Source organism: Mirounga leonina, unplaced genomic scaffold (genome assembly GCF_011800145.1).
Source record: "Mirounga leonina isolate KUSES-001 unplaced genomic scaffold, KU_Mleo_1.0 Mir_173, whole genome shotgun sequence".
NCBI classification, from domain to species: domain Eukaryota; kingdom Metazoa; phylum Chordata; class Mammalia; order Carnivora; family Phocidae; genus Mirounga; species Mirounga leonina.
Genome location: NW_023270447.1, coordinates 93,363,338 through 93,388,077, shown reverse-complemented (window position 1 = coordinate 93,388,077; position 24,740 = coordinate 93,363,338). Strand labels below are relative to the sequence as shown.

At 52.6% G+C, this 24,740-nt stretch overlaps 1 protein-coding gene across 6 annotated transcripts in view; it reads right to left on the bottom strand.

Moving 5' to 3' along the window:
- Window positions 1-2,415: 2,415 nt before the first annotated feature.
- Window positions 2,416-24,740, bottom strand: part of NADK (NAD kinase) — a 27,106-nt gene continuing 4,781 nt past the window's right edge. For 4 of the 6 annotated variants that reach the window (XM_035019990.1, XM_035019988.1, XM_035019986.1 and 1 more), the window contains 11 exons: window positions 12,513-12,731; window positions 10,650-10,733; window positions 8,537-8,666; window positions 8,018-8,126; window positions 7,778-7,863; window positions 6,880-6,982; window positions 6,364-6,518; window positions 6,029-6,128; window positions 5,793-5,950; window positions 5,014-5,096; window positions 2,416-4,589 (listed from right to left, as the gene is read on the bottom strand). In XM_035019990.1, coding sequence (XP_034875881.1) covers window positions 4,403-4,589; window positions 5,014-5,096; window positions 5,793-5,950; window positions 6,029-6,128; window positions 6,364-6,518; window positions 6,880-6,982; window positions 7,778-7,863; window positions 8,018-8,126; window positions 8,537-8,666; window positions 10,650-10,733; window positions 12,513-12,691 — 1,374 coding nt within the window. In that variant the 5' untranslated portion in view covers window positions 12,692-12,731 and the 3' untranslated portion in view covers window positions 2,416-4,402. Of the gene's footprint in view, window positions 4,590-5,013; window positions 5,097-5,792; window positions 5,951-6,028; window positions 6,129-6,363; window positions 6,519-6,879; window positions 6,983-7,777; window positions 7,864-8,017; window positions 8,127-8,536; window positions 8,667-10,649; window positions 10,734-12,512; window positions 13,513-14,280; window positions 14,516-24,740 lie in introns of those variants that run through there. The other 2 variants (XM_035019985.1, XM_035019989.1) reach the window with 2 other exon arrangements.

The following is a 24,740-nucleotide window of genomic DNA, read 5'->3' as shown; positions in this document are numbered from 1 at the left end:
TGCACCGTGTGCACCTCCTCCTGGCTTCCTGGCCCTCACCCACCTCTCACCAGGCTTTACCTGCATGTGGGCCCTGGTCTGATGGCCCCACCTGGGTGGGATGATGAGGTCTGCAGGCCCAGAGGAGCCCCATTCCCAGGCAACAGTGAGGACAGCAAGGAAGTCTGGACAGGGACCCAGGAGCCCCCAAAGCCCAGAGAATGGGGCCTGGGTCATGTTTTGTTGGGTAGGAAGAAGGATGAGGCCCCCTGTCCTGTGCTATCAAGCCCACTGCCAGGGTTGCCAGGAAGCACTGACCAGCAGCTGGTTTGGAAAAACAGCTCCTGTCCCCAAACCAGGGACGTGAGCCCTTCCTGGGAGCTCTTTGGGTACCCCTACCCCCACCCTACAGTGTGACCCCTCAGCCTGACCCTGGTGGGGGCACCTGCAGCCTCTGTCCCTGGGATTCAGCCTCTGGGCACCATGGGGTTAAAGGTCATGGAAGCAAAACCACGGGTTAGGGAGCAGGTCCCTTGCTATCTCAGGCCAGTGTCTGGGGAGCAGTGCTGGTGAGCAAGGGGCCACGCCTGGCCTCACTGTGCTCACAGGAAGCCATGGGCTGAGGTCAAGTCCTGCCTTTGTTCTCTGTGCTGCTGGGGAGGACGGCCACCCTCGACTGGAGGCCTCTGTGGGAGGGGCAGAACGGGAGGGCCACAGCTGATCCAGGCCACTTATGGGAGGGGCACTGGCCAGCAGGTCTAGAGGCGGCTCGGGACGTACCCTGCCGTCCCTCTCTTTCTCCTGCCCCACCCCATCCTCAACCCCACCTCACCTCTTCCCACCAAATCCTTAGTGTTTCCATGATTCCGAAAACCACCCAAGCTCTGGCCTGGATCTTTCTGAAGGAGAACGTGCCAGAAGTGGCTATCTCCATGTAGTCACTGTGCAGTTCCTGCCTCTTCCCATGTCCCTCTCACCCCCACCCGTCCTCTCTGTGCTCCTCCAACTGGTCCTCCACTCTGCATCCCCCACACCCCCAGGCAGACTAGCTGGTTCCTGGTACCTCTTCCAGGTGGGGTAACCACTGGGCAGGAGGGGAGCCACTGCTCTTTGGGACAGCACTGCTGTGACATGGCCCGTGGCCTGGCCTGAGAGGAAGGGAGGCCAGCCAGGCGGGGCACGCGGCAGAGGCCTGGGTTGGGGTCTGGCCCTGTGCTGCTCCAGACTAGCCAGCAAAGGCCAGAAAGGATTCTAAGGCTAACGCCCCGAAGACTGGAAGCTTCGGTGGCCCGAGACCTGAGCCCACAGCCCACTCAGATGTCCTGGGGCCCCTGGCCTGTGGCCTCTGTGCCCCACCCTCCTCCTTTCCCCAAAGCAGGAAAGTCCAAGGCTCACAGGTCAAAAGCCATTATTGAGACCTGTGGCCTTGTGGGCAGAGCCAGTCCCTCTGGCCAGCTGGTTCGGGCCCTTGCCCTCGAAGTGGGCCCTCTGTCACCAGAGGGGACCAGGCCCAGCCTGGGGTCCATGAGCACTGCCAGCTCGAATCTTGAGAACCTCTGGATGCCAGGGTCGAGGTCGGGCGCCTGCCCCGCAGGCCAGCCCAGGGGCAGCAGACACCTCCTGGCCACTGAGACACCTGAGCAGTAAGGTGACCTGCTCCCACACATGTGCCAGGAGAGCAGGGGTTCCTGGGGCAGGGCAGGCCAAGGCCACACACGGCCCCAGGAGGCTGATGCTCTAGAACTGGCCTGGGAGGAAGGACGGGGAGGCTGGGGGGAGAGCTCAGCTCCTCCCCGCCTTCCCCCCTAGGCCTCAGGCCTCTGCAGATGGTTGGGGCCCCCAGCGTCCCAGCACACAGGGCTGTCCGTGTTCTCTTGCGTGTCTGCAGTGCTCACTTTGGCTCCTGGCAAAGCCTTGCCCCACATTCACCGAGACCTGGTCAAGACCTTGTGGAACGGGAGAAGGGAGCGGGGGAGGAGAGAGATGAGTGTGTGCCAGGGCCTGACCCCTGACCCCAAAGGGCCTGGACTGAGCTGTGGTGAGGACTTCGAAGCCTCTGGGGGATATAGGTCTCCCAGAGCCCCTCCAGGGGTCCCCTTGGCCCAGCCCTCTGATTTACCTGGGAGCGTGTCCTTTCTGTAGGCTCAAGCCTGCTCCCTCCCAAGCCTCTGCTCTAGCCTGCAGGACAGGTGGTGATACCCAGTTCTGCACCCCTTTTGGGGAGGCCAGCTGCTGAGCCCCAGGCCCACCGGTGCCAATGGCAAGGCTGACGGGGGCACCTGGGATGGGATTCAACGTGGAGGCTGCCTGGGCAGGCCCCCTCTCCTGCGTGCGTGCCAACGGCGTGCTCAGGGTGTCCACAGACTCCAGAAGCCCTGGCCCACCTCTCGGAGCATCTGTGTTGGCTACAAAGAACCAAATAAAGTTGTCAACCAATCCAACTTTTTAAACAAGTCTGTTTATTGAAAGGATCTGAAAATATTGTAATAAGGCTTTCAACAACATCTAACAAATTTTCAAGATATTAACAATATGAAACATTAAGAATTTACTTCAAAAAATCCGAAGTTTTCTAGATCATTCAAATCATGCTGCTTTCGGACTTGGTTAATACTTGCTTTTTTGTCTAAACCAGTGACCCAAATCCCAAATGCCACTGTCTTTTGGACCTAAAGCTGGGAGTTTGGGTTCGGCCCCCTCTCAGCCCAAGGGAGGCCGGGCAGCAAGCCTCGAACCGTGCCCCGCCCCTGGCAGATGGCAACAAGGGCCCACCTCCTTTCCCCTTGGCCATCCGCCAAGCACCACACTGAGGGCCAGAGGCGCTGAAACACGGACGTGGGAGACCATGCTCAGGCTGCAGAGCCTGCTCTATGGAGGCCCCTGGCTGAGGCTGGCTGCACGTGTGGCCCCAGGGCCTTTCCATCAGCCCAAGAATGAGGCACGTGACCCTCCACGAGGCAAAGCACAGGCCCGTCCCTGTCACTCCAGAAGTGGGTCCAAGAAAGGGCAGCTTCTGTCCCTTCTGTTCTTGCCAATTCAACAGATTAAAAATGCAGCTCAAAGAAAAATCAGTTACCCAGAAACAGATGCCCGAGTGTAGGACATCTGTCAGGGAACAATAACCAGGGGCCGAAGCCACGTGCACTGAGCCACGACTCCCACCAGACCACACGGGCTCTGGGTCCCACGTGGCAAGCACACGTGCCCACGCCCCACGCGCCCGGCCGGCCGAGGAGCGACCACTGGAATGATGGGAGTTTCCTTGCAAGCCCAAGACCCACGGGGAGAAGCAAGAGCAGAACCAACACAAAACGTCCCCAACCACCTCTTTCCTCACTAACCAATGTGTCCCCATCTTCTAGTTGCAGTTGCAAAGTACCACGGCTTACTGACCGAGAAGCACCCTCTCTCTCCGTGGACCGTCACCCCCACGGTGAGCATGCTGAACAGTGGTCCCAGCACACAGTGCCACACAGAACACGTGTAAACAGTGGAGCAAGGCTCCATTTCACAACAGTACAAATCCCGTTCCCTCTGAAATCTTCAAAGTGTGTACAATAAAATCTGTATATAAGCAGTTCAGAAAGCTTAAAATAATCTCTACAAAGTATACACAGGATTTAAAATACCTTCCAGGGTGCAGAGGGGGGGCCGTCCCTGCTTCATGAGGAATGTGCGTGGGTCTGACCTACCAGGCCACCGCTGGGCTTGCGGGGGCCATAGCATGGAGCCCTGCCAGCACCCGTCACACCACAGTGGGGCGGGGGGGGCGGGGGGGGCTTGGGACCAAGGCAGCAAGGTGTGCCCGGATGAGGTGCAGGTGCCGAGCAGGAGGGAGAGGGGACCCCTCCACTCATCAGCCAATCAAATACCGAAATGCTCTCTGCAGAAGCGTCCCCTCCGAGTCCTTTTAGGGGAAAAGGTGCAGGATTTAAGGGGAAAATCGTGGTAGCTAAAGGAAGATTTTTGACTACAAGACATTTATTTTCAACACGGAAAGTCCAATCAATCCATTCTGATCCCCTCTGAATTTCAACAGACTGATTGTGGAGCACAGGCTGCCTGACAAGGAATCACAAAGCGCACCCAGCTCCGGCGTCCCCGCCCTGGGACCAGGCTCTGAGCGACAGCCCAGGTGCACGGTGTGGACCTGGGAGCCCCCGCCAGCACTCACTTTCCTTATTTAGAAATGCAAAAAAGAAGTCAGATTTAAAATGTTAAAAACAGCTGATCTGGTCGACAAAAGGCAGATTCCCGGCTCTTCCCCTGGCTACAGACAAAAGTGCTGTGACTTCTGGCGCCTGACTCGGGGCTCACAGCACACGTGCTCAGGTCAGCCGGCTCCCGGAGGCCACGTGGGAACGAGGCAGCAGAGCAGCTTTGGGACTCTGGGGTTCCGAGTGTGGATGGCAGGAGCTGAGGCCTAGCCCTCCCCCGCCTCCGCCTCCGCCTCCCCCACCTCCTCCTCCTCCTCCTCCTCCTCCGTGAAGTGCGCCTGCTTCTTCCGCACGTTCCAGTGCAGACACTGTGCCAGGCTCTCAAACCAGTCCCTCACGGGGTCTCGGACGCAGATGGAGGGAAGCGGGTAGCAAGAGGTAGTGATGCTGATGCTGAGGCGGGGGGAGACAAGCACGGCACGGGTGAGCCCACAGCATCAGGCCAAGACCCGTCCCCAGGGGCCAGGCCCACCCCAGCCCAGCTGGGGATCATCTCAGTTCTGCTCATGCCGCTTGCTGCACAGCCCGGGGCCCGTCTCACCCTAAGGACAGGTGCACCTGGGAGGGGCGCCAGGGCAGGCCGAGGTGGGGGGCTGTGGATCTGTCACCGCCACCCCCCAACTACAGCGGAACACAGGCAACATGCTGCCACCTGTGTGGGTGACCAGCTGCCCGACGGCTCGCGTCCCCGCCCCCGCCGCAGCTCTCAGTCACAGAGCTCTGCCTGTGGGGCCTGCACCAGCCAACCTCAACAGGGTCAGGAAGGCAAGCATACCCCTCACACCTACTCCTCGCTCCGGCCCCGAGGCTCACACACCTGTCTCCATGACGGATCTCCTGTCTCTTTCGTCCATCAAAGGACACCCATGCAGTGTTCCTTGCTTCTGGTGACAGCATGATCTGGAGAGGGTCAAGCGGGATAGAGCAGGCTCATGAGTGCAGCTGAGCACCTTGGACCCCCACCTTGGGAGGGCAGCACTGGCCAGGAGGACCCTCGAGGGTATCCCTACCACCCACTCTATGCCAAGGCCAGTTCCAGGCCGTAAAGGCCTTAACTTATGTCTCGCCGACACCAACCCTGGGAAGTAAGATGGGCGGGCCATCAGGCCAAGTTGCCGACCATCCACCCAGGGCCAGGGACACCAGCCAGGGGTCTGGCTCCATCCCTCTCTCCCTGTGACCTGCAGATGTGGCCCTGCCTACCAGGGCTCACAGCCAGGGATACGCCGGTCTAGGGTGGACCAAAGCAGGGAGTGCGAGGCAGGCAAAGGACAGAGATGGAGGAGCAGGACACAGGCCACACACCAGGATGGACTCTGCTCCTCACAGGGTGCCGCTTCACCCTGCCCCCATCCAGTGGGAACTATCCCCACCCCCCAAGGACCCACAGCCCTGCTGGAGGGGCTGGCCCGGCTCTCAGCGCTGCCCCCGCCGACCAGACAGACAAGGATGAGCATGAAGCCCTTCCTGCACCCAGCACGGTGGGGCCCACAACCCAGTGGGTGCTGGGGTCACAGCTGGGGGCAAAGGGGGTGGTCAGCATGGCAGGCCCCAGGCAACAGCTTAAAGCAGAAAGGGTAGAAGGTGGACTCTGACCTTCAGCTCGACCCCCGCAGGGACCACGATAGGCCGGAATGACAGCGAGTGGGGGCAGATGGGTGTGATCATGATGGCCGGCACGTTGGGGTGGATCATGGAGGCCCCGGCGGCGGCCGCATACGCTGTGCTACCCGTCGGGGTAGAGACGATCACCCCTGATGGACAGGCCGCAGCGTCATTCTCTGTGGGCTCTGCCCCACCCCCACCCTGTGGGACCCCAGGCGCCCACCTACCGTCACCCTGCACCGTGGTGATGAGGTGCCCATCCAGGTAGACATCCACGTTGGACAGGTATGAGGAGGGGCCTCTGTCGATCACCACCTCGTTCAGGACCTGGGGGGACAAGGTCACTGCATACTGGGAGGGGCCAGGCAGGGCTGCCCTGGGCGGGGGGGGGGGGGGGTTGCCCCATAGGCAACTACACTGTTCCTGGGCTCTCGGGAAGGTCCTGAGGTCAGGGGGCCCCCACTGGGTCCAGTCCAGAGTCCCTCCACCCTGTGCCCCTTCCTGAGGCCATATGACAGGCAGGGCAGGGCCTGGAGCCTGGACAGGGCACATATCCACAGACCTGGTACTGCATGACCTGCTTCCCAATCTCTGCATCCAGGTCCGCAGCCAGCAAGCCGTTCTCGCTGATCCCGTTGGGCACCACCATCTTCTTCCCTCGGAGTTCCTTCACGACCCTGACCTTGAGCCGGCTCCGAAGAACAACAGCTGCGTTCCCTGGGGGCCAGCAGGGGTCATACCAGGGAGGTGAGCAGGGAAGGGGTAGTGGCACCGTGCAGGAAGCAGACAGCCCTGCTCCACCAGAGACCACCCTTCTCCCAAATTGAGGACGGCACTTCTCTGCCTTCTGTGAAAGCCAGTTCACCGCCACCCACCAGCACACACAGCAGTTTCAACACGTGACCTCCTCAAACCTCTCAATGTGAGGAAAAAGTGTTTGAACTGTTCAAAAATCTTGCATCTCTGAATCCTGAAACACTTAGATATTGCTCTACACATCATTAAAACCCCAAAAACCAAGGGAGAAGACAATCCCGTGTTCAGAACTCCTTGTGAGTTCCAGAACATTCCGACTTACCCTGTATCACCTGAGTAACTTGGGACTGAAAGTTCTCAAAGTTGAAGGGGGTCAGGAAGCCCAGGGAACCCAGATGGAACGCCATGACCGGAGGCACGCTGCCCTACGAGCCAACGAGGCAGGTCCGTCAGCTAGCCAATCCACTCAAAAGCCACCCCAGTGGTCCCCGCACCGACGGACCCACCCCCCCGACTGTCCCTGGGAAGGGACGGGCACATGGGTGCTCGGTCAGTGCTGGGGGCTGGGGAGTGGGCCGGCAGGCTGATTGCAAGCGATCGCACGGAGGTCAGCGGGCAGGAGCTGCAGAGAAACTAGTGCAACAGGACCAGCCAGCCTGCTGGCCACGGAGGACAGGAAAGAGCCGGTCAGGGAAGGACGCAAGCCTTCACGCCAGAGCCTCCCGCCTTGCGGAGCGTGAAGGCGGGCTCCGGGGGGTCCCAGCGGGCTCCCAGGCAGACTCCTGCCCTCGGGCGCCTCCACAGGCCTCCTGGGTGCCCTGGAGGGTCAGCCTGGAGCCGCCGCCTTCATCCTGCTGTGGGCCCCGTCCCCTCGGCCATGAGGTGCCCGCTTCTCCTCATGGGTGCCATGCATCTGTGGATCTGTGGCAGCCCCCCAGGACAGTTTCTCCACCACTGCCCCCCTTCTTCCCAGTCACTCCGCTGCCCAGCCCAGGCTCCACGTCAGTAGCAGTCCCTGTGAGGACGGAGACCCTAACAGAGCAGATGCACCATTTGGCATTATTTACAAACCTGCTCTATGGCCAGTATCAGAGTAAGAAGACCGTAGAACTCGGCATCCCTGTGGCATAAAGTCATGAGGTACAAGAAGGGATGGAAAACCTCACTGGGAAAGCACCTCCTCACGCGGTGCTGAGGCCAGAACCCCCTGAAGACCTCACCTGGAACAGTGAGGATGCGTAGAGCAGGGTCCCATCCCCTCCCAGGCATATGATGAAATCGATCTGATTGGAAATGTCATCATAATCTAGAAAACAGAACAAACGTAAGAAAAGGTGTCTCGGCAGCCCTTGACGCCACAGGGCGCCCTGCCCACAATGGGGCAGGAATGCTAGAAGCTTCTGCCAGGTCCAGGGCTGTGGTACCAACCCGCCGCACGACAGAGCCGAAGACAAACTCACCTTCTCTGAAAGTGCAGAACTTCTTCTTCACTGGTCCAAAATTGTCATCGCTCACTATGGCAGGGTCTTCTAGAACTTTCTTCTCCACATACACAATCATGTTATTCTCCTGGAAGGGAGACAAGCACGTCAGCTCCACAAGACCCAGTTCAGATCCTGCTGGTCTTCCATGAAGCCTCCTTTTAAGCCGTAGCACTTTATGATGAGGGGGAAAGGGATTCCTTAGTCCTGGCTGTCAGACTGCTTTTGACCTGCTCATGCACAGATTTCTGTCCTTCTGGAGGCTCTGTGACCCTCAGTTATGGAAGTCACTTGCCTGAAATGGGCTTCTTGACTTGGTCAGCTCTGAGATCACAAACCCAGAACCTGGCTAGGAGGCCAGCTCCGTGCCTGCTCCCGCCACGTGGCCCAGGAGCACATGGAGACCCCCGAGCTCCAGGGTGGAATCTGGCTGACACAGACACGGTGGGGGTGCAGAGGGGAGTTCTGGGTTGTCACCCCCCAACCTGGTTCACTCGCCTCCATCAGGTACACACAGAGCTCCTTGAAGGGCTGCAGCAAGCTGGCGTCCCGGATCTTCTTGATGACAAGAACACTCTTTGGGGACTTGTTCCACGTCAACCGCTGGCTGGCAGGGTCCTGGATATGCCTGTGAGGGCAAAGGAGCGTTCACACCAGGAGCACGCTTTCCCTCGAGAGGACAGACACACCACGTCCTCGGAGGCATGTCTCTCAGGCCCTGGACCGTGTGCTAACCCCACCAAAAACCTCCAAAACCATGACACAAATCACCAATACAAGAGGCGCGGTGTCTGACGTCATCTAGTTACTGAGCATCACTCACCCTTTCCAGGTGTTTCTACAAGGGGAGGGGTCACTCACAACACCCTCTGTGAGCTTCATCGTCTGCCCAGGTCATGTGCGTGGCTCATGAGTAGGTACGGCTGCTTTGGTCACAGTGTTTCCGTCACACCTTGCTAACAATGGGAGTGTAGGGCACACCAGCCCCCAAACTCTCCCATCCGTGCTCATTTGCACTATAAACTTGATTTCTGCAACCTCAAAACTGAAAACAAAACTATCCTGAAGTGACTTCTGAAAGGCTATATAAAACAACTACAGCAAGAAAGCGCCCTAAAATTAAAAATCAAGCAAATCTTACTGAATCTTTTCACCGTTTACACGATCCTCTCGGCCAATCACCTATTTAAAACAAAAAGTCCTGAGGATCACCTTTAACAGCAAGGAGGCCGGGTGTGAGGCGCCCTGCTCTTCACTAAACTGGCTGGCTGAGCTCGGCTGTTCAGGGCCCCAGGGGCGGTGACACATCCCAGCCACACAGGAATCCGAGCTGGGCTGTAGAACCAGCTTGGCCCCGTGGGCAGAGCTGTAAGGTCTTGGTCAGGTGAAGGGGTGTGCACTCCGCAAACTTCGTCACTCTGCTTGGCCGCGGGCCTCAGAAGCAGCGTGGACAGCTCACGGACCTTTGCCCGGGTCAAAGCCCCTCTGCGCTGACCCAGGCATGCATGGCCTGTGGCCCTTTTGGCCCTCAGACTCAGCTGTGTCCAGCCAAAGCCACCCCAGTGTGTCCTGCACATGCCTGGGTGCCAACTGTGATCAACCTCCCGCTGGGTCACCTACAAGGTGGGGATGTCGACTTTCCCCAGCACACAGGTTGTGGATGCCAGATGGGAGAGCGAGGACACCTGAGAGCTATCAGGTGACCAATCTGAGCCATTGCCTGGTAAGCCAAAGGCAATCAAATGTTGGCAATTCCACACATTTCAACATAAGAAATGAATTCTGACTGTTTAACAGAAAGCGCCAACATCAAGTAAGTGATGTCACTTGTTCGTGTCTTCCTAAGACATAAAGCACAGCCAGACCAGCACACAGAGCCCTTTACAGAGCTCCCACCCCTCTGGAACCACCAAGTGACTCTTCGGACAGGAGAAGCCGGAGAGTCACTGAGAGTCCAGAGAAATAACCCTGATCGCTTAGTTTTTACAGTTTCTCATCCAGACACTGCGTGGCCCCCAAAGATGCACTGGGGGTCTGGGAGCACTTGTAACAGCCGCACCTGCAAGGAGGGGTGTCTCTCGAAAGTAAAAGCAGGGTTTCAAAATAGCCAAATGATGTCTCTGTATTTTAAGAATAATTAAAGGAGGACTCATGGGTGGCTCAGTCAGTTAAGTGTCTGTCTGCCTTTGGCTCAGGTCCTGGGATCAAGTCCTGTGTCGGGCTCCCTGCTCAGTGGGGAGCCTGCTTTTCCCTCTCCCTCTGGTGCTCCCCCTGCTTGTGCTCTCTCTCTTTCTCAATAAAATAAAATAAAATAAAATAATTAAAGGAGAAGCATGTCTGACCCACCCAGCGTATTGTGTGAAATACACTGGTTTCCTCCTAGACTTTTTACTGTAAAAACAAAACTAACTCTAAAGATGGTGCCTGGCCCAAACCCCATCCGCGTTCTGGAGAGCAGTGAGCCCCGTGCTCGCTCGAGCCGGTGGCGATGCCCTGCGGCTTCTGCTGACTTGAAAAGTGAACTTCTCACCCCGAGTCAGAACATTCCACAGCGCCGTGATCCCACGACAGCACACACGCCCAAGGAGCGCCCCCCACCCCCAGCACTCACATGATGGTCTGGGGGTTCTGCAGCACACAGGCCTTTGGTCCAAACGTGGTCACCGGGCATGGCCCATGCAGAGAGCGAGTCCTCCTGTGGGGAGGGGGGACACAGCGGGTGAGCAGACCTAGGTACAGACTGTTAGACCCTCAGAAAGGCTTTTAATCGTAATGACCTCGTGGCCACGTGACGGCCCCAGGAGACCCCGCCCTGGTCCACAGAGGTACCCCACACACTGTCTGTGCAGCATCAGCAGTTAGAGAAAAGGACCCCAAACCGGGCAGGTGCCCAGTCCCCACCCCCCAAAAAAGGAAGACCACCTCTGGGGACAGGCCTGGAAATCTGAATCTGAGCAGTCTCTCTGACCAAGTCTGTCTGGGGACCAGTCCCCTGGCTTATACTTGGGAATTAAGACCTTAGAGACCAACCCTAAATTACCTAGATGAAAATTCTAACAAAACTGCTCATGCTGAGTTGCAAAGTCACTAAAAAAGATCCTACTTCGATGACCCAACTTCTCCAATAACTGAAAAGTGACTCAGCCGTAACTGAATCACCAAACGAAGGGGCTGTGGCCAGCGCACGTTGCGGGGCCAACACCACCTGGCTGCCCTGCCCCCTCCCTGTCCGTGAGGGCCCAACGCCCCGGCACAGGCTCGGGGGAGCGATGAGGACACCCACACAGTGACAGGGTTATGGGACGTGTTCAACCCCAACGGCCTCACCGTCCCTTTCTGCACCCAAAGATGGCCAAATGGAGCTGACTTCATCTTCAACCGTCTCGTGGTGTCAACAAAATCTTCAAATTCAACGCAGACAAAACAGATTTTCTAGCTGTCTTATAGAGGGCAACAGACCGAGAGAGAGCCCCGGTGTCGGGTCAAAGACTACACCTCACGGCCCGCGAGTGCACAGAGGAAGGGCGGCTCGCGACAGGCCTCGGCAGCGGCATGCACGCTCAGTGTGCAAGGACCGGTGTGACAGAACACACGCCTGTCTTCCTCCTCCGCCAACAGCCCGCGCGGAGGCTCCCTCTGGCCTGCTGTCACCGCACCACGTTCCACAGCCTCGGAAGCAGAACGGGCCCCTGCCGAACCCCCGGAACCCACAAGCAGCAGCAGCGCTGCCGGGAACACGGAACCCCTGCTCGGCGGACAGCCCCTGGCCGTGGCCGCCGTTCCCCGACGTGCGCCTCCGAGCCTTCCGCGCAGAAGACTGCCCCCGGCCCGTCCCCGCTCCGCCCTCTAGCACCGAGCGAGGTATGGGCTTTTTACTGAAAACTTGCCCTTGCGCTTGAGAGACCGGAGCCCTGCTTGAGAAGCGGGCTGGCTCTGGCAGCTTCTACCCAAAACTCACCGCACTTACTGTTCCAGAAGCCAGGGCAGTGTCGGCAAGTGCCATCACCACGCTGCCCGGCAGCCGCTGCGTGGGCAGCTCTGAGTGCGGTTACTGAAGTGCGTTGTGCAAGCACACGCACCGCGGGTCGCGGCAGAGGGCAGGCCGGGTCGGGGGAGGGCGCTTGCCCAACTCCCCTGCGGCCACACCCGGCCCCCCGCCGGCCCTGTCACCGCGTGGGTCCCGCTGATGGGCCTTCGGGCACCACCCGCACACCTCAAACACCAAGTCAGAGTGGGCACTGGCTGAGAAGGAGAGAAGAGGAAAATCATCCTGCGCTGGTACCACCTGGGGAGACGTGCCAGGCGGGCGTCTGTCCTCTGCTCCTGGGACTCAGCCCCACCCCACCTTCTGGACACACACGGAATCAGTCAGTATTTACACACACCAGGACCGAGGCCTTAAAAGAACCCTCGGTCAGTTTGCAGCAGTCAGAGTGTGCAGGTGAGGGGCGTGCTTGGAGGAGGGCCTTCGTACCTGAACTCTTTGGTGCTCGCCAGGGCGGGCGAGGCAGACAGGCTGCGGGACTTGGCCCGCCCCCGGATGGGGTGGTTGGGCCCCCAGTCCTCGTCCCCATGGCACGCGGAGCAGCGGTAGGAGGCCGACTCTGCACTCAGTGCCTTACTCATGTTGACTTTCTCTTGTTCCATTTCCATAGTTGTTAAACGAGGACTTCGATCAGAAAAACACTGATGCCTTAATAAAATAAATAAAGTAAATAAATACGCATGCAGAAAATAACATATATACGCATACACGCACCCATCCCATCAGGGGACAAAAATGGCTGAAGTCCCATTTGCCAAAGGATTTGAGAACAGTCTCTTTCTATCCCAAAGATATTTAAGAACTCAGGAACCTACCTGTGGTTTCTAGTGAATCTAGAAGAGCTAACAGTCAAAGAGTAAGAAGGAACTAGCAGGCTGGAGCTGTGGCGTTTCTCCCACAGATAAGGCCAAGGGCCAGGTAGAGGAGAAGTCACAAGCGGGGATTCAGCCCATTACGGTGCAAGGAATCACATGGGGCTGTGCGGTGTTAAACGCCCCTCGGTGCAGGTGAGCTAAATGGTTATACTCAGCAAGACTGATGAGCAGATACACACTGGACTCCAGCCCTGCTAACGAGCCAATAAAACATTTGCTAAAACTGACCTATTTTAGCCTCAAAGAAAACGTCAATTTCCAAACACTAGTGAAGGTAGAGAACCTTACATTCCGGCCACAGTACAATAAAACCAGAAAAAGACAAAAAAATAGGAACAAAGAAAACAATTCTGCAACCACCTGGGAATGTCTGAACTTTCTCCTAAGCAACTTATGGCTCAAAATGGTTATCAAACCAACATATAACACATCCAAACGACCAGGATAAAGTAAACACAAACCAAAGTCTATGCTGCCCCATTAAGGTGTGCTGAAGTTTTTTTGTTTTGTTTTTTAAGATTTATTTATTTAGGGCGCCTGGGTGGCTCAGTTGGTTAAGCGACTGCCTTCGGCTCAGGTCATGATCCTGGAGTCCCGGGATCGAGTCCTGCATCGGGCTCCCTGCTCGGCGGGGAGTCTGCTTCTCCCTCTGACCCTCCCCCCTCTCATGTGCTTTCTCTCTCTCATTCTCTCTCTCAAATAAATAAAATCTTTAAAAAAAAAAAGATTTATTTATTTATTTGACAGAGAGAGACACAGCAAGAGAGGGAACACAAGCAGGGGGAGTGGAAGAGGGAGAAGCAGGCTACCTCACGGAGCAGGGAGCCTGATGTGGGGCTCGATCCCAGGACCCTGGGATCATGACCTGAGCCAAAGGCAGACGCTTAACGACTGAGCCACCCAGGCGCCCTGTGCTGAAGTTTTTGAGAATGAAGACAAATGAGCCGAGATTCCTATAAAGCTAGAAAAGGAATGAAATAAGCCTAAGAAAGGCAGAAGCAGTGACAGAGGCAGAAATCAGTACACTGAACAATGGAAAAAGAAGGGCAGAGTTTCACAAAAGCCGGTGTAGATCAAGGGACCAAACAGGGAATCCTCAAGGACAGGAAGGGAAGGCCACCACAGGGTCACGGCGAGGGTGCCTGCAGCTTTCGAGCCCACCCGGACCTGCCCAAGGAGGAAAGCAGGCAGGGTAGGCTTCTCGCAGAGGAAGACACCCCGCCCAGGGCGGGGGTGAGAAGGCGGCACCCCAGGTGGAACCAGCAGGATAACCTGCCGCACAACCCACGTTGCAGGGACAAGCAAAGCAAACAAGGTCGTACCTTACACACATGGTAAGGCCAAATGTTCTCCCAGAGGGGTGAGGACGCGTCAGAGGACGGCACTGCAGGAGGTGAACGGAAGGGAAACTCAGAGACCAGACAAGCCCGGGTCTCGGTGTTAGGGTGAAAGGTGCTGGCACCCCTGCACCCCTACCCTGGCCGCACCGGACAGGTACCAGAGGAGCTTCAGAAAGTAATGCCCACACCCAGACTGAAGGCATCAGTAGTTTTACGAGCTCCCAGGTGGGGGCGCCCAGGCAGCTCAGTGGGTTAAGCGTCTGCCTTCGGCTCTGGTCATGGTCCCAGGGTCCTGGGATCGAGCCCCGCATTGGGCTCCATGCTCAGCAGGGAGTCTGCTTGTGGATGCTCTCCCTCTCCCTCTGCCCCTGCCCACCATTCGTGCACACTCTAAAATAAATAGATGAGTATTAAAAAAAATAAAAATGCCATTTACAATAGCACTGAAATAAAAGCTACATAGGGATATAGTTGACAAAAGAAGTAGAGAACCTAATTCAAGTTATAAAATAAGTCATGGGATGCAGCGTACAGCAATGTGACTCTAGGTAATAATAATGGAGCATATATTTGAACGTTGCTAAGAGAAGAGTTTAAAAGTTATCATCATAAGAAAACAATTTGTAGGGGTGCCTGGGTGGCTCAGTCGTTAAGCGTCTGCCTTCGGCTCAGGGCCTGATCCCATGGTCCTGGGATCGAGTCCCACATCGGGCTCCCTGCTCCGCGGGAAGCCTGCTTCTCCCTCTCCCACTCCCCCTGCTTGTGTTCCCTCTCTCGCTGTGTCTCTCTCTGTCAAATAAACAAATAAAATCTTTAAAAATAAACAAATAAAATATTAAAAAAAAAAGAAAAAACAATTTGAAACTCCATGGGGTGATGGATGTTAACTATATCCATTGTACTGGTCATTTTCCAATACATACCCATCAAATCATTACACTGTACACCTGAAACTAGGAGGTCATATATCAACATCTCACTAATAGGAAACAGCACAAAACCTGTACGCTGACAACTAGAAATGCTGCTGAAAGAAATGGGGAAGCAAAGAAATGCAGACAAAAGCACATTTCCAGATCAGAGAAGCTGATATTGTTAGATCTCAGTTCCCAAACTGATTTGGACTCTCCACAATTCCTACACACAAAACCCCAGAAGACTCTTCTCCAGAAAATGATGAACTGGGGCACCTGGGTGGCTCAGTCAGTTAAGCATCCAACTCTTTTCTTTTTTTAATTTTTAAAATTTATTTGGGGGGGAGCACAGCGGGAGGGGCAGAGGGAGAAGGAGAGAGAATCCCAAGCAGACTCCATGCTGACTGCAGAGGCTTAAGTGTCCAACTCTTGATTTCAGCTCAGGTCATGTCTCGAGGCTGAGAGAGAGCCCCGCATCGGGCTCCATGCTCAGTGTGGAGTCTGCTTGAGATTCTCTTTGCCTCTGTACCTCCCCCCACCCCATGCTCTCTGAGAAAAAAAAAAAAAAAGGACAAACTGATTCTAGAACTCATGGAAATGTGGACAATCTAGGCCTAAGATAGCTACAAAAAAAACTGAAAAAGAACAAAGTAAGACTAACACTTCCTGACTTCATCATCTATAGTCAAGCTCCAGTAACCAGACTGCATGGTATTGACACAGATACACAGATAAACAGGACAGATTCCAAAATGATGCCCTCACACAGGTATAATCAACGGATTTTTTAAAAAATTTGTTTGTAATTAAGTGATCTCTACACCCAACGTGGGGCTCAAATTCACAACCCTGAGATCAAGAGTTGCATGCTTTTCCAACGGAGCCAGCCAGGCGCCCCTCAATCAATGGGTCTTCAACAGAGAAGCCAAGGTAATTCAACAGAGAGAGGATCATCTTTTCTTCAAGTAATTCTTTTTCTTTTTTTTTTAAGATTTTATTTATTTATTTGACAGAGAGAGACACACCGAGAGACGGAACACAAGCAGGGGGAGTGGGAGAGGGAGAAGCAGGCTTCCCGCCGAGCAGGGAGCCCGATGCGGGGCTCGATCCCAGGACCCCGGGACCGTGACCTGAGCTGAAGGCAGACGCCCAATGACTGAGCCACCCAGGCGCCCTCTTCAAGTAGTTCTACAAAAACTTGATAGCCATGTTTAAAAGAATAAAGTTAAACTCTTTCTTCACACCAAATATAGGCATATCTCAGTTTATAGCACGTGGCTTTATTGTGCTTTGCACACATTACATTTTTTACAAATTGGAAGTCTGTGGCCACCCTGCACCAAGCACATCTACATTTTTCCACCAGATTTGCTCACTTTGTGTCTCTGTGTCACATTGTGGTAATTCTTGAAATATTTCAGTTTCTATTATATTTGTTAAGGTGATCTGTGATCAGTGATCTTTGAGATTACAATTATAATTGTTTTGGGGCACCACTACCCTGCGCCCATTTAAGATAGCAAACTTAACAGGTAAGTGTTGTGTGTGTTCTGTTCCACTGACCAGCTGGTCCCCTGTCTCTCTCCCCTTCCTCAGGCCACCCTATTCCCTGAGACACAACAGTATTGAAATTGCGCCAATCAATACCCTTACAACGGCCTCTAAGTGTTCAAGTGAAAGGAAGAGTCACCCATCTCTCACACTATTTATTTATTTATTTTAAAGTAGGCTCCATGCCCAATGTGGGGCCTGAACTCAAGACCCTGAGATCAAGAGTCATGCAGTCTATCGACTAAGCCAGCCAGCCAGGCACTCCACACACCTCTCACTTTAAATCAAAGCTAGAAATGATTAAGCTCAGTGAGGGAGGCATGTTGAAAACCGAGACGGGGGCACCTGGGTGGCTCAGTCAGTTAAGCGTCTGCCTTCAGCTCAGGTCACGGTCCCAGGGTCTTGGGATCGAGCCCCGCATCGGGCTCCCTGCTCGGTGGGAAGCCTGCTTCTCCCTCTCCCTCTGCCCCTCCCCTGCTCATTCTCTCTCTCAAATAAATAAAATATTTTTAAAAAAAAGAAAAGAAAAGAAAACCGAGAGGGGCCGAAGGTGAGGCCTCTCATCCCAGTTAGCTGAGTTGTGAATGCAAAGGAAAAATTCCTGAACTGCTTGCCACTCCAGTGAGCACACAAAGACAAGAAAGCAAAACAGCCTATTGCTGATCAAACGAGCCACAACATACCCTAAGCCACAGTCTAATCCAGAGTAAAGCCCTGACTCTTCTTAATTCTGGAAAGGCTGAGAGAGGTGGGGAAGCTGCAGAAGGGGAGCTGCAAGCCAGCAGAAGTTGGTTCATGAGGTTCAAGGAAAGAAGCTGTCTCTGCTACGTGAAAGTACAAGGTGGAGAAGCGAGTGCTGACGTAGAAGCAGCGTCAAGTTCTCCAGAAGATCTAGCTGAGGCCATTAATGAAGGTGGCTATGCTTAACAGATTTTCGATGTAGACAAAGCAGCCGTACTTTGGGAGAAGATGCCATCTAGGACTGTCCTAGCTAGAGAGAAGTCAATGCCTCGCTTCAAAGCTTCCAAGGACAGGCTGACTCTCTTGTCAAGGGCTAACACAGCTGGTGACTTGAAGTTGAAGCCAATGCTCACTGACCATTGAGAAAATCCAAGTACCCTTAAGAATTATGCTAAAAGTACTCTGCCTGCACTCCAGCAATGGAACAACAAAGCCAGGATGACAGTCATCTGCTTACAATGTGGTTGACTGAACTTTTAGAAAACGATTATCTATTTGAGAGAGAGAGAGGGAGCAAGCATGCGTGCTAGTGTGTGTGGTGGGGGACAGAAAGAGAGAGAATAGAGAATCTCAAGCCAACTCCACACTGAGCACAGAGCCCAATGTGGGGCTCAATCCCATGACCCTGAGATCATGACCTGAGCTGAAACCAAGAGTTGGATGCTTAACTGATTGAGCCACCCAGGTGCCTCAGTTGACTGAATATTTTAAGCCCACTGCTGAGACCTACTGCTCAGAAAAAAAAAATTCCTTTCAAAATATTACTACTCGCTGACAATGCGCCTACTCATCCAAGAGCTCTGATGGAGATGTACAAGAAGATTAATGCTGCCGTTATGTGTGCGAACACAACATCCAGCCTGCTGCCCACAGGTCGAGGAGGAATTTCAACTTTCAAGTCTTATTGTTTAAGAAATACATTTTGTAAGGTTATGGCTGCCATAGATAGTGCTTCTTCCTCTGATGGATCTGGGCAAAGTAAACTGAAAACCTCTGGAAAGGAGTCACCATCTAGACACCATTAAGAACTTTCATGAGGGTGCCTGGGTGGCTCAGTTGGTTAAGCGACTGCCTTCGGCTCAGGTCATGATCCTGGAGTCCCGGGATCGAGTCCCACATCGGGCTCCCTGCTCAGCAGGGAGTCTGCTTCTCCCTCTGACCTTCCTCCCTCTCATGTGCTCTCTCTCTCTCTCTCAAATAAATAAATAAAATCTTAAAAAAAAAAAGAACATTCATGATTCATGGGAAGAGGTCAAAATATCAATATGAACAGGAGGTTGGAAGAAGTAGACTCCCACCCTCACGGACGACTCTGAGGGGGTCAGGACTTCAGGGGAGGAAGTCACTGCAGATGTGGAAACAGCAAGAGCGTTAGAATCAGAAGTGGCCCCTGAAGATGGGACCAAATCGCTGCAACCTCAGGATAAAACTTTAATGGATGAGGAGTTGCTCCTTATGGACGAGCAGAGAACGTGGCTTCTTGTAAAGATGCTGTGAAGACTGTTGAAATGACAACACAAGATTTAGATCATCACATAAACTGAGTTGATAAAGCAGCGGCCGGGTGTGAAAGGACCGACTCCAGTTTTGAAAGAAGTTCTTCTGTGGGTAAAATGTGATCAAACAGCATTGCCTGCTATGGAGAAATCATTTGTGAAAGAGTTAGTGAGGCAAATTCCATCAGTGTCTCATTTAGGAAATCACCGTGGCCACCCTAGCCTCCAGCAACCACCACCCTGGTAAGTAGGGAGCCGTCCCTGCTGCTCACATGATAGTTAGCGTTTCTTAGCAATAAAGTAAGCATCTATCTATCTACCTATCTCTCTCTCCTCTCTCTCCTCTCCTCTCTCTCCGCCGGGCTCACTACCGTGAGATCAAGACCTGAGCTGAGATCAAGAGTCGGACACTTGGGGGTGCCTGGGTGGCTCAGCTGGTTAAGCATCCAACTCTTGGTTTTGGCTCAGGTCATCTCAGGGTTGTGAGATTGAGCCCTGTGTTGAGTTCTATGCTCAGCGGGATGTCTGCCTAAGATTCTCTCTGCCCCCCACCCCCGCGCTCTAAAATAAATAATCTTTAGGGCATTTGGGTGGCTCAGTTGGTTAAGCATCTGCCTTCAGGGGCGCCTGGGTGGCTCAGTCGTTAAGCATCTGCCTTCGGCTCAGGTCATGATCCCAGAATCCTGGGATCGAGTCCCACACTGGGCTCCCTGCTCCGCGGGAAGCCTGCTTCTCCCTCTACCACTCCCCCTGCTTGTGTTCCTGTTCTCACTATGTCTCTCTCTGTCAAATAAATAAATAAAATCTTAAAAAAAAAAAAAAAAAGCATCTGCCTTCAGCTTGGGTCATGATCCTGGGGTCCTGGGATAGAGCGCTACATCGGACTCTCAGCTCAGCGGGGAGTCTGCTTTTCTCTCTCCCTCTCCCTCTGCTTTCTCTCATGTGCACTCTTTCTAATAAATAAGTTTTTTAAAAGAGATTTATTTATTTGACAGAGAGGGAGAGAGCGCACAAGCAGGGGGAGCAGAGGCAGAGGGAGAAGCAGGCTTTCCGCTGAGCAGAGAGCCCGATGTGGGGCTCAATCCCAGGACTCTGGGATCACGACCTGAGTCAGAGGTAGACGCTTAACCGACTGAGCCACCCAGGCGCCCCAAAAAACCAAACTTTTAAATACAGAGGACAAACTGGGGTTGCTGGAGGGGAGGGGGATGGGGGATGGGCAAAATAGGTAAAGTGGATTAAGAGGTACAAACTTCCAGTTATAAAATAAATAAGTCAGGGATGAAAAAGCATAGCATAGGAAATAAAATTAATAATACTGTGATAGGGTTGCCTGGGTGGCTCAGTTGGTTAAGGGTCTGCCTTGGGCTCGGGCCATGATCCCAGGGTCTGGGATGGAGACAGCATCAGGCTCCTTGCTCGGCGGGGAGCCTGCTCCTCCCTCTGCCTCTGCTCCCCCTGCTCGTGTGTGTGTGCTCTCCCTCTCTCTCTCTCTGACAAGTAAATAAATACATAAATATCTTTTAAAAACTAAATATATCTATATAAAAAAGTAATAGTGTAATAATGCTGTATGGTTACAGATGGTGACTACAGTTACCTCGGTGAACACTGAGTAATCTACAGAAACTGTTGAACCAATGTTACACACCCGAAATTGATATAACATTGTATGCCAACTATGAGAGAAAAACTCTCTAAAGGTCTGACATACAAGAGAAACTATTTTAGATTTCTTTCTAAGTCAACAGGACTGTACATAAACTTCGTTCAAACCAAAAGCCTGATTTATGGCCCCCCACGCATGCATTGTACATCTGCTTTGTGAATGAGTAGCCTAAAGGAAAATCATCTTGTCTTTGAGATATCAATCAACACTCCTACTCCCTGCATTCCTTTCCGGCAAAACTCCTCTAATTCTTGCCTATATGCTAATCTTTGAGCTTTTACAAGATGTAAAAAGTATATTACGCTGTAAAAACCATTCATTTCCTGGAGTGTGAAAACGCATTTCCAGGGCAATTGTCCTAACCTGAGCTCGAATAAAACTCTCTTTTTTACTTTTAGGGATTTTTTTTTTTAAGATTTGTTTATCTGAGAGAGTGTGCACGTGCGCAAGCACGGGGGGAGGGGCAGAGGGAAAGAGAAAATCTCAAAGAGACTCCCCGGTGAGAGCAGAGCCTGACGTGGGACTCCATCTCACAACCCCGAGTTCATAACCTTAGCCGAAATCAAGAGTCAAACATTTAACTGACTGGGCCATCCAGGCGCTCCTACTTTTAGAGACTCTAAAAAGTTTGTTCACTTTGTGTTGACAGCTATAGATCAATTAAAACAAACACACACACCTAACATTCTTTACTAACAGAACCTCAGCAAAGTAGGGTAAAAACGTCAGTTTTGAGCTGTGACCCAGAGGTCTTGCAGCAGCCTCACCCTGCCATTCTGAGAAGTAAAACCAACCAACTCCTCTCCTCTAATACGTAGAGTCAGGGCAAGGCTACCCGAAATGCCCCACTCTGCATGGGGCTTAGAGGGACTTACTGCCAAGAAAGGACAAAAGAGACACTTAAATTAAAGGAGCCTATCAGGCAAGTGGTAACAATGCAATCTTTTTTTTTTTTTTTTAAGATTTTATTTATTTATTTGACAGAGACACAGTGAGAAAGGGAACACAAGCAGGGGGAGTGGGAGAGGGAGAAGCAGGCTTCCAGCCGAGCAGGGAGCCCGATGCGGGGCTCAATCCCAGGACCCCGGGATCATGACTTGAGCCACAGGCAGATGCTTAACGACTGAGCCACCAGGCACCCCAACAATGCAATCATTAAAAGGAAATAATCACCAATGTTAGAACCAATGATGTCTGAGAAAGAAGGCAGGGTGACTAATGACATATAAGCTAGCTATGATACAAACAGGGGTGGACGTGGAGATGTGTAATGGCCAACTCAAGGAGGGAAGTGCGTCTAGGCTGTACTGTTCCTTCTGCACACGCACTGCCGTCTATCTGTCCAAGAACGGAGAAGCCGAAGCAGGATTGCCTGCAGGAATATGGACACTTACCCAAAACCAGGATGACTGGCGAGAAGCAGAAATACATCCCGCAGAACCAGGGCCCATGGCAAGGTCCAGCGCCCACCTTGCCAGGCCCTGTCCAAGCGCTCACCTTGTATCACCTGACTCGCGCTCACAATGAGACACATGGGATGTCTAGGACACGGAAGCCCAGGGTCACACAGCTAGGACAGGGCAGGGCTGGCATCTGGGCCAATGCTCCTAAGCCCCTGCTCAAGGCCACAGTACACAGACCAGAGGACCCAACCAAGCAGGGAAGCCGCCCAACATGCAGGGCACGGTCGGCTAAGCCGCACTTCAACCAGGCCCAGATCACCTTCGGCCAGCTCCTCACCTGCCCCTGGGAAAAGTGAAGACAAACTACTCTATAGTCAAATATGTAGGTGATACTGTCTCAGCTTCCACTCACAGCTTAAGAAGTCTACTACACTGAGTCTTGGGACAATATTTTGTACCCAACAAATGCTGTCCACTTAAACTTATACAGGGATGTATGTCAATTATTTGTCAATAAAACTGGGAAAAGAGAAGTGAACCTCAACCCGAACTTCATACCTTAAACAAAAATTAACTAAAAACAAATCAAAATGGATTATGTCAAGTGTAAAACACAACCTATAAAACTTTTATTAGAAAACGTAGGAGCAGGGTGCCCAGCTGGCTCGGTCGGTGGAGCATATGACTCTTGGTCTTGGGGCTGTAAGTTCAAGCCTCACGATGGGTGGAGAGGTTACTTAAAAATAAAATCTTTGGGCGCCTGGGTGGCTCAGTTGGTTAAGCGACTGCCTTCGGCTCAGGTCATGATCCTGGAGTCCCAGGATCGAGTCCCGCATCAGGCTCCCTGCTCGGCAGGGAGTCTGCTTCTCCCTCTGACCCTCCCCCCTCTCATGTGCTCTCTCTCATTCTCTCTCAAATAAATAAATAAAATCTTAAAAAAAAAATAAAAATAAAAATAAAATAAAATAAAATCTTTAAAAAAAAAAAAAAAAGAAAGAAAGAGGAGACAGTTTTTAGAACCCAGGAGTAGAGAGAATTTTTTATACATGATGCAGTCCATAAAAGGTAAAAAAAAAATTAATACATTGGACTTCATTAAAAGAAGCCTGCTCTGTGGAAGACCCTGAGAAGAGAATAAAAACAAGTTGCAGAGTGGGAGAAAATATTTGCAAACGAGATATCCAACAAAGGTTTTCTATTCAGAATATGCAAAGAAATCTCAAAAACAAAAGTAAAAAAACAATCCAATTAGAAAATGGGCAGAAAGGATGAACAAACCAGAGGATGCACACACGGTAAACAAGCATGTGGGGCTCCACGCCATCGGCCACAGGAAATACAAATTCAAACAATAGTATCACTACACCTGTCGGGACGGCTAAGACAACCGAAAGAGATGGCAGAGAAACCACCACTCACATGCTGCTGTAACATGAACAGTACAGTCAGTCTGGAAGTTTGGCAGCTTCTTATAAAATCTTAAAAAAGAGAAGTATAGAACCCAGCAACTGCAAGGTGGCATTTATCTCAGAGTAATAAAAACGTACGTCCACATAAAAGCTGCACATGAGTGTTCACGGCAGCTTTATGTGCAACAGCCGAAGACTGCAGCTGGCCGCCGGCCCAATGCCTCCCTGCCGCTTAAACCAACCGTGGTCCGTCCACACAGTAAAATACAACTGGGCAACACACGGGAACGGGCTGTTGATGCCTGCAGCAGTTTGGATGGATGTCAGGGGCATTATGCGGGGTGAAAAAAGCCAATGTCAAAAGGTCACAAACTGAATGATCCCATATACATTCTCAAGATGGTAAAATCATACAGGTCAGGTATGAGTGGGGCATCCTTGGCATGACGGAGTGGTTCTGAGTCCCGACTGTGGTTGTGGGTACATCAGTGTATAAATGGGGTAAAACTACAGAGAATCATATGCACATAAATACTGGTGAAATCTGAATAAGGAGTGCAGTGTAGTTAACGACAGTTTTCCAATGCTAATTTCCTGGTTATAAAAACTACTGCAGGGCGCCTGGGTGGCTCAGATGGTTAAGCGTCTGCCTTCCGCTCAGGTCGTGATCCCGGGGTCCTGGGATCGAGTCCCGCATCGGGCTCCCTGCTCCTTGGGAGCCTGCTTCTCCCTCTGCCTCTCTCTCTCTCTCTCTCTCTCTCTCTGTCTCTCATGAATAAATAAATAAATAAATCTTTAAAAAAAAAAAAAAACAAAAAACTGCACTATGGGTGTGTAAAATGAAGGGGGGGGTTACCAGGGCCTCTCTGTACTATTTCACAACTTCCTGTGAATCTCTAATTATTTCAAAACAATTAATAAAAAAAAGGAATAAACCTATCAAAATCACAAAAGGCAAATGTATTTATTTATTTATTTTTATTTAAAGATTTTTATTTAATTAACTGACAGAGAGAGACACAGCGAGAGAGGGAACACAAGCAGGGGGAGTGGGAGAGGGAGAGGCAGGCCTCCTGTCGAGAAGGGAGCCTGACGTGGGGCTTGATCCCAGGACTCTGGGATCATGACCTGAGCGGAAGGCAGACGCTTAACGACTGAACCACCCAGGTGCCCCAAGGCAAATGTATTTAAAAATCTTGTTACTCATGGGGCGCCTGGGTGGCTCAGTCATTAAGCGTCTGCCTTCCGCTCAGGTCATG